Here is a 14,367-nt window from a genome sequence, read left to right on the forward strand (position 1 = left end):
GAGCTGAGGGGACAACGAAGAAGTCGAAGCAGCGTGTGGTTGGGATATGAATCGATGTTGGGCAGGGTCATTGGCCTTGATCGCATCAGCAAATGCGCGAGAAATATCATCAAAAGAGTCGGTGGTATTTTGGTAGACACTGGAAGATGAACGGGACCTTCCAGGAGTTGGGATGCTGCTGATACGACCAGGACCAGGTATGCCAGACGGGCGAGATTTTCCAGGTGTTGTCATTTTATGGTGAGCATGAAATAAACCCTTCGGCGACGTAGGCCACAGCGACGATAGGTGGTGGATGCGGACGAGCTGAACGTAGACGGTGCGGTACTTGGACAGAACTATACAAAGTCACTATAGTATGGTACTATTTTAAGCAATGCCTCAGTCACGTGATATGAAACTGAATGTTCAATATTCAATCTGAATCTCTGAATTGCACAGAATACGACAGGATTGTGAAATATATATCCTAACCACGCTTCTTCGAGACACCAACAGTCTTTCCACGTCGGCCTGACATCCAGATGTTAATTCGACCCACTTTCAGCATCAACAGAAAAACTTTACCAGTTGTTTTAGTGTGCTGCCCTCGCACCCGCAAGCCCCAGAAATGCCTCAAACCACGATGCGCCCGAATTTTCTTGAGGCGTTCAAGATCATCACGTAGTTTCGAGTCAACGCCATTGGACAGAATTTGTGAGTTTTTTCCGTCCACGATATCCTTTTGCCTGTTCAAAAACCATGTGGGGATTTTGAACTGCGTGGGATTCTGGATGATTGTCACGATTCGCTCAAGTTCATCAGAATTGAGCTCTCCAGCACTAAAACCAAGTTAGAACTAGATGAGACTGTGGTGGATATCACGCGCCGTTTATTCAAGTCAACATCAGCCTTTTTGCAAACCAAGTTTGAATAGCGACGACCAACACCCTTGATCTCCGTCAAAGCGTACATGATTTTTCGTTTCCCATCGACGTTGGTGTTGAGCAAACGAAGAATGTGCTGTGAATGGCATGGTAAGCGACGATGTTTTCCTATCACCGAAGACCTACTTGGAATTGTTGGTGAGCCTCGGGTACAACAAGAGACATGATGGTGTGGCAGATAACCTAATATTCGGTCAGCAAGAAGTGCAGTGAACGTCATCCGCATCCCAAAAATTGCATCCAACTTCTAACGACCACCGGTACGTTGCAACGACCATTCCATTTTGTGTAACACGGACATCAAGACGTAGGGAATGACTCTCACCTTTCAAGTTCGTGAAGATGACTGCGTTGCTCCCTCGACGATGGAGATGTTGTCCTCTGTCGCTCTTGTTTGTGCGTGTTTGATCAGGATGGCTTTGCTTACTGCTATCTTACATTGATCTTACATCTTGCCACCACTATGAGCGACGAAAAGGTTCTTTTTACGTGTCTTTCATGCTCCATCGCCTTTCCATCTCCAGAAGAGCAGAGTACGTTTTTTATCCACCACCTTTATCATGTAACCGACGCTTTCAGGGCTCCATTACCACTCTGATCACCACAGGTATAATATGAAACGTCGTGTCGCATCCCTTCCTCCAATCAGTGCTTCCCTCTTCGCCCAGAGGGTATCAGAAAGAAAGGCTGAGACCGCCGTCACATCTTCTTTGAAGGATTTTACCTGTGATATTTGCAGGTATGTGTGCCAGAAAATTGTCGACCCAATCCTGACGTCTTTCAAGCAAGGTTTATGCGACCGAAAATGCCTACCGGTCTCACAATCAGTCAAAAAGGCACAAAGAAAAGGAATCGAAGTCGATTGGCATCCAAGCCACAGCCCAAGACGCAACCCTGGCACCTCAAGTTCAAAAGCCGTCGCCCAATTCGCAGGCCTTACCCATTCCTCGTGACTTCAATCCTCCAGAGATCCAGGACCTGAGCGATGGCGCTAACTTTGAAGTTGAAGTCAACCAAGCCATTGATGAAAAAATTGCGGCTGCCCGATCTAGGCTCTCCCCCGTGCAGTGTCTTTTCTGCACTCAAGAGTCCACTTCGCTTGAAAACAATCTGACCCACATGTCACTTGTCCACTCATTTTTTATTCCCGATGCAGACTATCTTATCGACATCGAAGGTGTGATAAATTACCTCGGGGAGAAGATTGCTGTTGGAAATGTATGCATTTTTTGCAACACGAAGAGTAGAGAGTTCAGAACCTTAGAAGCCGTTCGGAAACACATGATTGATAAGTGCCATTGCAAAATTGGCTACGAATCCGAGAACGATCGCCTTGAAATCTCCGACTACTATGACTTCACCTCTTCATACGCCGACATCACAAAGCCAACCAAGCATCGCGACGCTGACAATGCAGCCTGGGAGGACGTGTCGGATGACGGTGACGAGGAAGATGTTGATGAAGTCGTAGATGAGGCCGAAACAGACGTCAGTGACTCTGAAGACAGCCTTCCTGACAATCAAATCACCTATGGTGACTCACATCTCGAACTCGTCCTACCTTCCGGTGCCAGAATTGGCCACAGAACTCTCCGTAGATATTATGGACAGTCTTTCCCTGGTGCCATAAGATCAGGGAAATCGGAAGACCCGAATTCTGGAGCGGCTCTTGTTCGACGGCTGCTCGCAGACAAGAACGCAGCTTTAGTCCCATGCAAGGGTGGTTTTGGCGCATTTGGCAGTGGAACTCAAGTCGTTAAAGCAAGGAACAAGGGTGAAGCACGTGAAGCAGGACGGCATGTACGGGAGTTCCGAGACCAAAAGCGACGAGAAGACTTCAAGACAAAGGTTGGGTTTATCCACAACTCACAGAAGCATTACAGAGATCCATGTGAGTCTCTTGGCTTTTCTTTCATGGCGATCTAACGCTGATTGGTGCATAACAGTGTTACAGGTGTGTCGTTCTGTCTTTTACAACTTCATGACGTTAACAATTTGTGTTGTCATAGTAGTAGCAAAAAGATTGCGATTATGGTTGTATTGCTCAAGTTTCATAAACGGGTTCAATAACATTAAGGTCTTCCAATTAATGCAGAATACAAAAAGAAAAGAGAGGGTATAAGGCGGGTTGAAAATAATTCAGTATAAATAAGCTGCAGGGACGACCCCCTCTCGACCAGTTTGCACATCTCGAGCGTACCACCACCTATCAGAAATTTGGATGAGCAAAAGTTCATCAAAAAAATGACACACTTACGCTGGATCTCGATCGTCTAATACTTCTACCTTCGAACCAGCAGAGATAGGCAGTTCACCCTCCCCAGTCCCATCAAATGAGTACCTGGCATGGGCAGGTCTGCTCATTTCCTCCGAAAGCATCCCTCCAACAGCATCGGATGGGGTTTCAGTACGCACATAGTTACTCGCATCTGGACCGAATGGATCCTGAGCAACTTTTTCCTCCGTATTGTAGTCCGCAAAAGGAGTTGCGCCTAATATTGTTGTACGCGTGGCGGCATTGATGTGCTCGAGTAACGACGACGGCCGGTGATGAGTAGAATCATCATCGTCCTCCACCTCAAGCTTGCTCACTTTGTCCTCTTTGCGAGAGAACAATGTCCACAGGATACCAATGAGGGCTAGAAGAAAAACCACGCCGGCAGCAATCGCGATCGAGATCAAAATTACAACTCCAACGGCGAGGAAACCTATGACAAGATTGATCATGGATGCTCGTTAATCAAAGCAAAACTTACGGTGTTGGTTAAAACTGAACGTTGAAAATGAGTGGAATAGTGATGCCACAGCTCCCGAATCACCTGTCGGTGACGTTGATACAATGTAAGGAATAAGGTTCTGTCCGTCATATAAGGCAGAAGATGCATTTCCAAAAACTGGATCTGTTAACATGCCCGATATCATGAGCAAACGGTCAGCCTCGATGACAGAGTTTCCAGCATGAGTTTCTTGAATAGGAACCATGATTAATTGTGCAACATTGCTGCCTGCTTGCAAGGAAGAACCTATGGAACGACGCCGTTTGATTGGGTTTGGAAAGCGAAAGAAAAAGTCACAACGAACCTAAAGTCGTCCATTTAATACCATTCCAGAAATATAAGGAGGTTGTTGAGCCGTCAGGCGATCTGAAACGCTCGTTTGAGTTTTCAGCAGCAGAAAGAACGATCTAGTGTCACTCACAGACCCGCAGCGAAAATACTGCTAGCATTTCCACCATTTACTTCGACCGCGGTCATGGGACCCGGAAGGTCCGCATTCGTGCCTACTGAACTCCAGGTAGCGTTGGCGAAGCTGAATTGCACAACATTCGAGACTACGTTGTCAGTCAATGCAATGGACCCTGCGGCGATGAGAGTGTCTTGATCTTTCTGTAGAATAAACGGGGGTAGTAAATAGAGTGTAAAAATAGAGGCAGGAGGGAGAACTCACGCCGGCGTATGCTACAGATGCGACCTCTCCTTGGATTCCGTTTCCAAGAGAATTCCATTGTATCGTACCCGTGTCAAAAGTACAGATGGATTGACAGCGAAGAGAACCGGCCTGAGCAAATGATCCCGCCACGATTACAGTATTGGCCTTGGTAGCAGATTTCGTGATAGACCGAACAACAACGTTAGATCCAGAGATGCCTTGCAAAGGTTGTAGCCCAGTGATGTCCCACTGATCCTTTTTTAGGTCGTAGATTGCGAGTCCGTTCACATTTGTCCCAGGTATAGTAAACTCACCGCCAACGTACAGGTGATTATTATCCACCAAAAGCGCTCGGACTGTTCCGTTTGGTTGGCTGCCATTTAGACCTCGTATAAACTTGGACTGAGGGTTGTACAATCCAACACCTCGTGATGCTACGGAGCCAGAGAAGAAAGAAAAATTGCCACCCATGATTACGATCTCTGTGGAACCATTTGTCCAAAAAGCGCCTGCGAGGACAGCTGGAGCAGACGCAGTGACGGAAGATGGCAGGGATATTGGTTGATTCGTTTGCCTGGAAAAAATGTGAGACACTGTGAGTTGCGACATCCAAGATGTCGCACGGGAGATGTGATTTCTTCGGCGTCTAGAGCTGGAGTTCGTAGATATCTGGGAGCTGGAAATACCAAGTTCAGCACCAAGAGGCGTCACCTGGGGGCCGTCGCTGCCACCATTTTTGAGCATAACCATCCCGGCAGCACCAAATCTCTGGGACGCAACAACATTACCAGCAACGAATTGTGACGACGTGCCATTTCCAATGAAGGAGAGGCTCCCTGCAACAAATCCACCTGGGTTTACCCATGAATTGCTCTTGATGTCCCAGGCAGCAAAGCCAGCAGCGATTATACCTGTCGCTGTGTCAGAGGATGCAACGGTGAAGTTTCCAACTACTTGTAGTTGTCCGGATAACAATCCGAAACTGTTAACCTTGCCATTGACGCCGGCTCCCAAAGAACTCCAGGTGTTCTTTTGAACATTATACAGTGCGACACCTGCGAGGCTGCCGTGCGTGGATCCAGATATCGTATCCCGAAAAGATCCTCCTACAAACAATTGATCACCATAGAGAGCAAAGGAGGTCACCGGACCATCTAGACCACTTTCCGGAAGCGGAGAGAGCGCCCCATTCTTGAAAATAGCAATGTTGGAAGATCCTGAAGCTGCGCCCGATGTTAGGGAAAACGCGCCTCCGAAAAAAATGGCCCCGGATGCGTGGTGCGCGACAGCGTTGATGATCACGTTGTTGGATGTAACAATTCCTCCAAGACCATTCAAAAGGTCAAACCCAAGGGAATCAAGGGATGTCAGGGTAGAATTGGGAAGGCCGGTGGTTCCGCCTGATGTCACTGCTGGAAAATTGAGAGGCCATTCAAGAAACCCGAATCCGCGATGAGCGCCCTGGGTACTACCATTGGCACCCCCAGATGAAGCGGAAATGTTTGAAGAACGTAGCACAAGTTCTACACGATCTGCGACGAGTTCATACTGCCCCGATTGGCCAGTGCCTACGGGAGTATCTGCTAGTGACATCGAGATCGTAGTGACGAAGGCTGGAGATGACGGGAGGATGGGGCCGCTATAGATGAGAGCAGCGGTGTCGGCCGTGTTCTGTTGACTGATGGTCGACACAACCGGCTGTAAGCCCTCTCCAGGAAAAACAGTAACTTTCACCGTCGTTCGCATGGCACAATCCTGAAGATTTGTGCAACCCGGAATCAGCAAATTGATATCGTAATTTCCTGCAGCTGAAACGTATGGAATCCAGGTAAAGCTTGGGCCTGCCGAAGTCGAGGTCCCTACTTCGACCACAGAGGTGAGGACGGTTTGAATTGTTCCCGCAATGTTGGTGTTGGCGACTTTCGCAACCCACTGACCAGTGCTCGTGGTATTGGACGGATTCGGAGCAAAACACGAAACGCCGTTATTAGCTTCTACGGATGAGGCGAATGCACCAGATGACAATAGTTGTAGAAGGTGCAGGCCCGGGGAAGCACCCGTAAACTCTGAGAGTTTGATTTGAACTCCGGTAATCGACATCGAACTAGGGAAAAGAAAGTCTTGATAGAGGATCGAGGCGTCGGTGGATAATGGACACGGATTGGAGCATGTGGTGTTTTGACCGGTCGTTGGATCAATATACTGAAGGGTTTGAACATTGTTGTCTGGAATCGTTGTTACACTGGGATTAAAAATCAGAAATTGGAGAAACAAGAAGAAAGAAGAGAAAGGTTACGTGAAGCCTGTTGTTCCATGATTGTTCTGGAAGGTATTTCCTAGGCGCACTCCATTGGCAGATATGAAAGAAAATGTCCTTATGGTAATGACAGCAGCATTTTGATCCGCCGCTAACCAGGTGTTACCTGCACCGTCTGGACCAGATGGGCAGAGAATGTTATGTATATCACTGAATCCAGTTGCGTCCGATGATGGAGATCCGTCAATCTCAGCCTGCCCCAAAGGAACGGGAACCAGAGAGGATGAGAATGGAGTTGCGCCCGCGGAAAATGGGACATTAGGATTGTTAGTTCCATTCAAAGCGGAAGTTCCAAAGGAGGTTGTGAAAGATCCTGCAAAAAACAAACTTGTTTGGGAAGAGTTTGTTGTGATGGAGTTGACTTTGGCCTGCGCGCCTGTGAGGCCGGAGAAAGGTGGTTGTACCCACATGTCAGTTGGTACATTCCAGACAGCGACTGAGGAAGCAGGCGACGTGAAGTTCCCTCCCACCCATACTTTACTATTCTTCGCATCACAAAATATCGCCCCGACCTCGCCATTGGGCCCATTAGAGCCAAGAGAGGCAAAGGAACCTGAGGATGGCTTGTATGAAGCTACGTTTGACGCAGACACGCCATTAATAGAGGTAAACGAGCCCGAAAAATAAAATGTGTCTCCAAGAGTGCAGCCTGCGAGTATACTGCCTCCGGGATTAGTCGACGCGAGAGAAGTGAGGGAACCGTCGGAAGAGCGGGAAAGGAGGGTTGATGTGGTCGAGTCGAAGGAGACTGAAGAATTGTGAAAAAGATCGAGGCCTGCAAATGCGCCAGCTAGCCCAACTGTGCCCATGCGGTCAAAATCGACTTGTGGAACGCCGTAAACAACATTTTGACTGGAGACGAATGTAAGGAGGAGAGGAAGTGTTAAGAGCATCTAGGCATGTACACGGGGTATAACGCGGGGTATACGTTGGGAACGATCGCGTTGTTGAGAAAGAGTGTCGCTGGTGGCGAGCAAAAGTAACTTGTTGCCACTGGGTTGGCGGTTGCCAACAGTTGAACATGCAAAGTACTCGTATAGTCAACAAGATACAACAACCCTAACCCTAAACACATGCTCCTCAATCTACACCTTGGCAACAACACCCTTCACATCCACCCCCATACCAACAGCGTTCAGAAAAGGCGAAGACTGGTCCAATGCCCTGTCCCATTGCTCAGCACACAATTCGTACACACCAGCCAGCACTTACTGCGGGTATCGGTATCGATGCACTGGTAGCTTTTTTGCGTCTCTCATAAGCACTCCCTCTTTTGAAACTTCCAACTGCTGCGCGGTGTGTTTTGTATTCACGTCCAGCCAATGTTCAGATGGCGAAGTGTACATCGCGATCCACCTTGTCAAGTAGACATCCTCTGCACGTTCGGGCAAGTATTTATACCCTGCAACACCCAGCAAGGAAAATAAAACAATGTTGCGCCAAAAGGGGCTTCCAAAACCTGGAAAGGTGGTATGTCAAGCGAGTCGAGTTCCGTGACTGAATGAACACCGACCCTCCTGAGGATAAGCAGTGGTGTCATGATCTTCCTGGTGGTGATGGGTTGAAAAGGGACGACGACGTTGAGCTGGGAGGGCTGCTAAACGAGAGCATGTCGCCACCGTTCTTTTCGCGACCAAGGAGAGCGACATGAGGGTAACTTGAATGTAAATTATGGATTCCTCCCGGGGCTTGCCGTAGAGCAAAAGAACGGAAACTCAAACAAATGACAACACACTTCTACATAAAAAAGACGATTCTAAGCAATACGACTCAAGGCTAATCCTTTGTGCAAAGTAGATAAATCGTCTAGGCGACGGCAGTCTCGATGGTAAAAAGAAACTCACTGTGGTCGATACGGCAAAGCGTTCTGCCCTCCTTTTACGCCTCTCTAGTTCCTCTGGGTCTATCAACTCCGTCGCAGCTGCCCTTTTCTGGGTTTTGTAAGGAACGGTGGGCGTAGGCGCAACAGGGTTGGCGACGCCGAATCGAGCAGCACGAGTGGAAAGCTTCGCAGGATCCTGTGCAAATAATTGAGTGAGTGAATGGCAATTCAAGGGGTGAGCGAACATCTGGGAGTGCCGCTTGAGGAAGTGGTGCGGCAGTAAGTTTTCCTGTGCTTTTGGCTGCATTTTCGACTAGAGGGATCCCAAAGCGCGCGGCGCGTTGCTTACGCTTCTCGAGCTCTGAGTCGACGACTTTAGGAGGCGAAGGAACGGGTATGGTTGAAGGGGGTGCTGGAGGCGGCTATAATGTGGATCTATGGGTTGCAACAAAAGGGGCAAGAGACGGTGAACAAACAGGTTTGGGAGGGTCAGCAGGTATCACAGGTTGGGGGTCGACTGCAAGGAGGTCTGGCTGGTCAACATTCCAATCGACGCTGTTGGACAGGTAAGAAAGCAAGAGAGAAAATGAGATTGAGACGAACTCTTCTGGAGGAGCAAGGAGGTCATCGGATGGTTCGTATTGACGGTGGTAGGCGTCAAGAGCGGGCTGGCTGGCGAGGATTCGAGCAATGAGTTCAGGCTTTGTGACCTTTGTAGGGATGGCGACTGAGGCGGCGACGAGAATGCTTTTGAGGTCGACGACCTTGAGTGCTTTTAATTTCTGATCCATGGTCATGGTTGTTGTAAGTCAATATCAAATGTCATTTATTGAAATGTCATACACTTTTCATCAACCAATCACCACAATGCAAGCCAATCCTGTCCACGACCAGCCCGACCTCGGCAACGCCCTCGACAACGCCCATGATCTAGATGACAACCAAGATCCCCTCTACACACCATTCCCCTATAACCTCTTTCCCAACCCACACGACGTCAACCATATCGACGAGGAGCCTCTCTATGTCAATGCAAAGCAGTACTTTCGCATCCTCAAGCGTCGCGTAGCACGTACTCGTCTCGAGGAACTTCACCGTCTCTCTCGCCAGCGCAAGGTATTTCCTCCCTTTTCTATCACGCCCTCAATACCTCAATCTTTCACTATAGCCTTATCTTCATGAGTCTCGCCACAAACATGCCATGCGACGTCCTAGAGGTCCGGGCGGTCGCTTTCTGACCGCAGACGAGATTGCTGCCCAAAATGTTACAGCTCTGGCTCACCCTGTCCCGACTGCCTCCAACGACAATGACCATGACATGGATGAGGGCGATGACCTCAAATTCGATGGTCGGAATCCCCCTCCTGACCCCATGAGCGTAATGAATCTAAGCTACCGCCACCACCTTTCACTTTCTCAGCCCATCTCACACCAATCCCCCTCGATGTCTAACTCTCAGCACTCGCACGCTGCTGTCGCTTCCCACTCATTAAGTATACATCCACCCCACCAAGTTCCTACCATGTATCCCCATAAAGCTACCCTCTCAACCTCTACCTCTGTGATTTCAGCTCCGGGAACGATAAACACAGCCCCGGTTACCCTAAGCGCTCCGTACTCAACTGCAGTTCAAATGCACCATGTCCCTCATCCACACGCTCATGCAAGACACCACCATTTGAACATCAGCTCTTATCCTCAATCCTTATACCCTCCAGATTCCCCCAGCACGAATTCGAACTCAGAAAGAGAACACTCTACGCAAGTCATGATCCAGTTTGGCGCTGCTGGTTCTTCGTCGATATGATTCACAACTTGTATTTATTATTAAAATCTAGTTTGACACATATAATTTTAACCGCTCCTTTGGATAGGATAGAGATCGCCCTCAGTCATGCTTCAACATCCATTGCATCATCTTCCTTGCTTCCCTCCTGTTGTAGCAAAGGCTGGTAGAGAACAAGCGCCTGAGTGGGCGCTTGAGGGAACCTTTTTAAACCATCCCTCCAAATATGATCGAGAAGCGTAGGGTTAATGCAGATATGTAACGACGGTGCTTCGTCCAGCTCTCCTCCTTTTTTCAGGCTGCCCTCCCCTTCGTCTTCCTCCGTGAAACCGTCCAAGTCTGTGACAATTATACCTTGGAAGAGCTGTCAGCAGTGAGTCGTGATGTCATTCAATGAACGCACGATCAGGTTCTGGTTCAGACCATGACGATTCCATCTTTATATCTGGTTCTTCAATAGAACTAGGCCGAATGATTTGAAAAGGCTGGAGATCTGAAGACGGTGGAAGAACATTGAGAGGGAGAGTGATGTCTTCCATTGTAGAATACCCAGCATCATTAACATTGGTCAGCGCGCCGTTGTCGAGGGAAAGGTTCGCAAATCCACGCTCAAGGACGCTGCAACGCGGCTTTTTCGAAGAACGAACATCTGTTTCCGTTCCATCTACCGCGTCATCGAGATGCTTGCGCTTTGTCGTTTGAGCGTCAAACCACGGATGACGAAGGGGCACACTTGACGTCCAATGTTGATACGCTGCCATTTCCTGCAACGAGCAGATGGTATGTGTAGTAGTATTGGCATCAACGATAAATGAACTTGAGCGTTTACCGGAAGCTGCCGAAATAAATAGACCATAAGAATCGTAAAACTTTGACCGTGACCGCGACGCTTACCTTGCAGGTGAGTCTCAATAAAATAGGGGATACAGGAAGCGGAGGTACGCTGCTCCGAAACTGGCGATCTGAAATCCGCTCTCAGACGCGCCTTATGTGAGCCCCGATCAACCACAAACGTCACTTTTTTCCTCCGTTGGCTACAACGGCGGAGGCATTGTTAGCCGATCTATTGGTACATTCCTGCATGTTTGCACAACAAAGGACGGCGTATCCGAAAAGGTGTGTCCATGGTTGCAAGCAAAAGGCCAGTCTAATTACAACTTTTGCAGCAATTTGCAGACGGAAGGAAATTTGTCGTTGCACGGTGGACGTATATCGATAGAACCTTGCCGTTGTTCATCCCACGGAAGTGAATGTCGATCGATCAGAGCTGCGGCATCCAGTTGCTCGTCGTCTGCCATGCGCAGACAGCCAGCAATGTTGTGATGAGCAAGTCTTGAAGCGAATCTACAGACGACTATATGCGCATATATCGAGACATTGCGGATATTCGAGGGTTACCCCTAATGCATATATTTGGAAAGGCCCCTGAATTTTTGACTAGCATGTATTTTCCCCTTTAAATCATTCTCTTCCTCCGCTCTCAGTCAACATACGCCATGGTCGTCCACTCCCCACCGTCACACAACGACCCTTCTACCCCGCCACTCGCAATGCACGCCCCGCGCCCCCTCGCCTCCCAGAAGATTGATCGCGGCCTCAACAATGCTCAAGATCATCTCGCCCTTCCCTCTCCCAGTCCTTCCGATGTCGTCAAGTCTCCCACTGGCATCATACATGTTCTCGCGTACACACCTACAGAGGGGGAGCGTGGTGTTCCCATCACCGTCCGTATTCACTTTCATCCTGACCTCGCCGACGCCATGTATGTTCGCCTCGTTGTCGGTCAAAAAGCCGTCGCCACCAAAGTTCGCGAGTTGCCTGGTGTCGACTATGGTCGGTGGCAGCTGGATGCTTCTGCACCGGCGTTCGATCGAGACCAAAACCTCTCTTCTAAAGTTCTCATCTCAGTTCAAGCCTTAAACGATGATAATGCCATTCTTGATTCAGTAGTATTTGGCGAGTTTTCATACTGGACCCCTGGTAGGTGACGTTTCACCGCTCTTAAACTCCCTTCATTTTTCATTCTTGGTCTCAGATCATCCCATGCGCAAGTTACCCAGATTGCAAATCCCAACAAGTAACACCTCCCTCCGCCGCCGCTCTCTACCCAATCTCTCCACTCCTTCACCTACCACTTCCGATCACCAGGAACAGTTTCCAAAGGTTCCACAGCGCAGGGTGCGTCTTCACCGTCGTATGAAGGCTTTGATGCGTACAAAGCAAGCTTCGATGTCCGGCGATCATGACCAGGATGATCTCTATGCTCAAACCCCCATTCTCGACCTTGCCACTCCTTTAGCGAATATATGCGCTGGATGGTCAGCTGCAGAGCTCCAGGCAGGCCGACGTCTTGTCCGGTTTTCAAAGGTTCAGGACGGTCGTAGACTCATCGTCTCTTGTGAACCGATCAGGCAGGAAGATTATTGCGAGGCCGACAGCGTCATCTCCTGCATCTATCGCGAGGAAGCGGACACCTGTTTTGTCACCTCTGTCGACGTAATTTATCTTCTGGAGAGGCTTACCAATGGGGAATTTCCGGTCGAGGAAAAAAATAGGATTAGGCGCAATCTCGAGGGCTTACGTCCAACCACAGTCTCGAAACATAAGGCTGGATTTGGCGATTTTTTCCAGCGTATCATGGAGTTTCCAGATCCTAAACCGAGGAACATAGAGAAGGATCTGAAAGTTTTCGAATGGAACCTTCTTGGGCAAGCATTGGAAAAGATCCTTTCCAAATATGTGAGTTATTTTTTTCCAGTCAGTATTCTTAATAAGATCTTATCAACCCAATCTCCAGTCGATATACACTTCCCCGACACCCGATCATAGTGATTCGCCCACTGAGGAGGTTTCTTCTCTAGAAAGCCCCGAGCTTCTCGCCTTGCAACTTGCTTATCCAGCAGAAGACACTAGCCCACGTCAATATGTCGACCAACGTACGCGAGCTACAAAGTTCGAGCCCACGTCCGATGACTTTCACTTCGCGTCAACATCAAGCGGGCCCGAGGTTTTTGCTTCCCCCATTGAGAGCCCGGCGACTGCATCCCCGTCTTCCTCTTCGTCTTCTGCCTTCCCAGTCTTCGCTCATGATACAACACACACGGAGTCTAATGCCACCTCCGCCTGGACGCCAGACTTCAAGGCTGGCGAGATGGCAGTGGACAACTTTAGTCTCTTGAATCCTTATGACGTTGGCCATCCTGGTCCTGACAACGCCTTCTCTGACAACACAGGGATGGACTTCAACATTTACGAAAATTTTACTTTTCACCATATTGCCGATGACACATTGGCCACCCTCGCAGACCACCAGTACATGTGAATCAGCTCTTTTTTGATCCTTCGCTGGTTTCGCTATCCATCTCAGGATAGGTGCCTCTTTTTTGAACAATTCACATGTACATATATTTATTGTGTCCGTCCCACATCCTCAAGGACTTTGTATAACACGTCCCTCGGCTCGTCCCCGATTCTATTATCATTATTCCTTACTTATTGACTCCCGTCTAGTTGAAGTAGAAGTTGATCGTATCCGTTCGATTCTTAGGATTGAAAAATTTGTTCTAGAGAGAGCGCAAATACACTACATGTAAGATGGCTACAGAGAATTACATTAGGTCAGAACTAACAAGCCAGCAATAATAAAAGACTAGGAGTTAGAAGCGCCCCGCCTACCAAAATTTAGGCTTCCAAATCGTGAGAAGCGGCCTTTGAAAGAGCCAAAGGATCCTATACTCCCCATGTAAGATGCTGCTACCGAGGCTCCCGATGTTTGGGCAGCTTGTGTCCCATGAATGCCATTACCGACATTCACAAAGGAATTATGGGGAGACTCGGTGGAGAGGGAATCACTACCAGTAGTGTCTCCAGGTGCAGAAGAGACTCCGTTGATCCCATGTCTAGCCAGATGAGCAAGATGCCGCTGTAGTGGAGTTTGCTTTATGGGCGGGATATGATTTGATGACCTTGTCGGTGACTGGGGTGGCGTCACAACAGGCCTGCCCAACTGTAATGGTGGCAGGACGAGCGCTCCGCGTGCCGTGGACGAGGTCGACATGCTGCGCTTCAGTGATTGTTCGTAAGACGA

At 48.8% G+C, this 14,367-nt stretch overlaps 8 protein-coding genes across 8 annotated transcripts; 3 read left to right on the forward strand and 5 right to left on the reverse strand.

Annotated features, from left to right (window-relative positions):
* Window positions 1–414: 414 nt before the first annotated feature.
* LACBIDRAFT_192547 (40S ribosomal protein S18) lies at window positions 415–1,303 on the reverse strand. Its single transcript, XM_001877657.1, has 5 exons — window positions 1,252–1,303; window positions 1,053–1,109; window positions 869–1,002; window positions 568–821; window positions 415–513 (listed from the first exon to the last, which is right to left on the reverse strand). The coding sequence occupies exons 2-5, from the start codon at window positions 1,089–1,091 to the stop codon at window positions 470–472; spliced, it is 471 nt and encodes a 156-aa protein (XP_001877692.1). The 5' UTR covers window positions 1,092–1,109; window positions 1,252–1,303; the 3' UTR covers window positions 415–469.
* An 86-nt stretch (window positions 1,304–1,389) lies between these two features.
* LACBIDRAFT_313569 (uncharacterized protein) lies at window positions 1,390–2,938 on the forward strand (the record flags this gene model as incomplete). The annotated part of the gene is made up of 5 exons (XM_001877281.1): window positions 1,390–1,459; window positions 1,506–1,665; window positions 1,712–2,817; window positions 2,873–2,880; window positions 2,936–2,938. 5 exons carry the CDS (start codon window positions 1,390–1,392, stop codon window positions 2,936–2,938), a joined length of 1,347 nt encoding a protein of 448 aa, XP_001877316.1.
* A 127-nt stretch (window positions 2,939–3,065) lies between these two features.
* Window positions 3,066–7,565, reverse strand: LACBIDRAFT_313570 (uncharacterized protein; the record flags this gene model as incomplete). The annotated part of the gene is made up of 7 exons (XM_001877658.1): window positions 3,066–3,132; window positions 3,184–3,634; window positions 3,683–3,949; window positions 4,008–4,069; window positions 4,125–4,312; window positions 4,374–6,597; window positions 6,652–7,565. The coding sequence occupies 7 exons, from the start codon at window positions 7,563–7,565 to the stop codon at window positions 3,066–3,068; spliced, it is 4,173 nt and encodes a 1,390-aa protein (XP_001877693.1).
* Window positions 7,566–7,757: 192 nt separating this feature from the next.
* Window positions 7,758–8,321, reverse strand: LACBIDRAFT_313571 (uncharacterized protein; the record flags this gene model as incomplete). Its single annotated transcript, XM_001877659.1, has 3 exons — window positions 7,758–7,836; window positions 7,885–8,131; window positions 8,186–8,321. The coding sequence occupies 3 exons, from the start codon at window positions 8,319–8,321 to the stop codon at window positions 7,758–7,760; spliced, it is 462 nt and encodes a 153-aa protein (XP_001877694.1).
* A 3-nt stretch (window positions 8,322–8,324) lies between these two features.
* LACBIDRAFT_313572 (uncharacterized protein) lies at window positions 8,325–9,294 on the reverse strand. The gene is made up of 5 exons (XM_001877660.1): window positions 9,098–9,294; window positions 8,971–9,049; window positions 8,740–8,916; window positions 8,517–8,690; window positions 8,325–8,454 (listed from the first exon to the last, which is right to left on the reverse strand). Exons 1-5 carry the CDS (start codon window positions 9,289–9,291, stop codon window positions 8,449–8,451), a joined length of 630 nt encoding a protein of 209 aa, XP_001877695.1. The 5' UTR covers window positions 9,292–9,294; the 3' UTR covers window positions 8,325–8,448.
* Window positions 9,295–9,695: 401 nt separating this feature from the next.
* LACBIDRAFT_293031 (uncharacterized protein) lies at window positions 9,696–10,358 on the forward strand (the record flags this gene model as incomplete). The annotated part of the gene is made up of 1 exon (XM_001877282.1): window positions 9,696–10,358. The coding sequence occupies one exon, from the start codon at window positions 9,696–9,698 to the stop codon at window positions 10,299–10,301; it is 606 nt and encodes a 201-aa protein (XP_001877317.1). The 3' UTR covers window positions 10,302–10,358.
* Window positions 10,359–10,386: 28 nt separating this feature from the next.
* Window positions 10,387–11,578, reverse strand: LACBIDRAFT_323994 (uncharacterized protein; the record flags this gene model as incomplete). Its single annotated transcript, XM_001877661.1, has 4 exons — window positions 10,387–10,634; window positions 10,684–11,115; window positions 11,175–11,314; window positions 11,436–11,578. 4 exons carry the CDS (start codon window positions 11,576–11,578, stop codon window positions 10,387–10,389), a joined length of 963 nt encoding a protein of 320 aa, XP_001877696.1.
* A 198-nt stretch (window positions 11,579–11,776) lies between these two features.
* Window positions 11,777–13,602, forward strand: LACBIDRAFT_323995 (uncharacterized protein; the record flags this gene model as incomplete). Its single annotated transcript, XM_001877283.1, has 4 exons — window positions 11,777–12,113; window positions 12,265–12,458; window positions 12,501–13,019; window positions 13,078–13,602. The coding sequence occupies 4 exons, from the start codon at window positions 11,777–11,779 to the stop codon at window positions 13,600–13,602; spliced, it is 1,575 nt and encodes a 524-aa protein (XP_001877318.1).
* Between the last annotated feature and the right edge of the window lie 765 nt (window positions 13,603–14,367).

The sequence above is a fragment of the Laccaria bicolor genome, genomic scaffold (assembly GCF_000143565.1).
Source record: "Laccaria bicolor S238N-H82 LACBIscaffold_5 genomic scaffold, whole genome shotgun sequence".
NCBI lineage: Eukaryota > Fungi > Basidiomycota > Agaricomycetes > Agaricales > Hydnangiaceae > Laccaria > Laccaria bicolor.

Bases quoted from the DNA above. Each gene is read 5' to 3' on its own strand.
- LACBIDRAFT_192547 (XM_001877657.1), bottom strand. From the start codon at position 1,091: ATGTCTCTTGTTGTACCCGAGGCTCACCAACAATTCCAA. The intron at 822-868 runs GCGCGTGATATC...ACTTGGTTTTAG, and splicing joins GATGTTGACTTGAATAAACG to TGCTGGAGAGCTCAATTCTG. The intron at 514-567 runs GTAAAGTTTTTC...TCTGGATGTCAG, and splicing joins GCAGCACACTAAAACAACTG to GCCGACGTGGAAAGACTGTT.
- LACBIDRAFT_313572 (XM_001877660.1), bottom strand. From the start codon at position 9,291: ATGACCATGGATCAGAAATTAAAAGCACTCAAGGTCGTCGACCTCAAA. The intron at 9,050-9,097 runs GTTCGTCTCAAT...CCTGTCCAACAG, and splicing joins CTCCTTGCTCCTCCAGAAGA to CGTCGATTGGAATGTTGACC. The intron at 8,691-8,739 runs GTTCGCTCACCC...TTATTTGCACAG, and splicing joins CTCAAGCGGCACTCCCAGAT to GATCCTGCGAAGCTTTCCAC.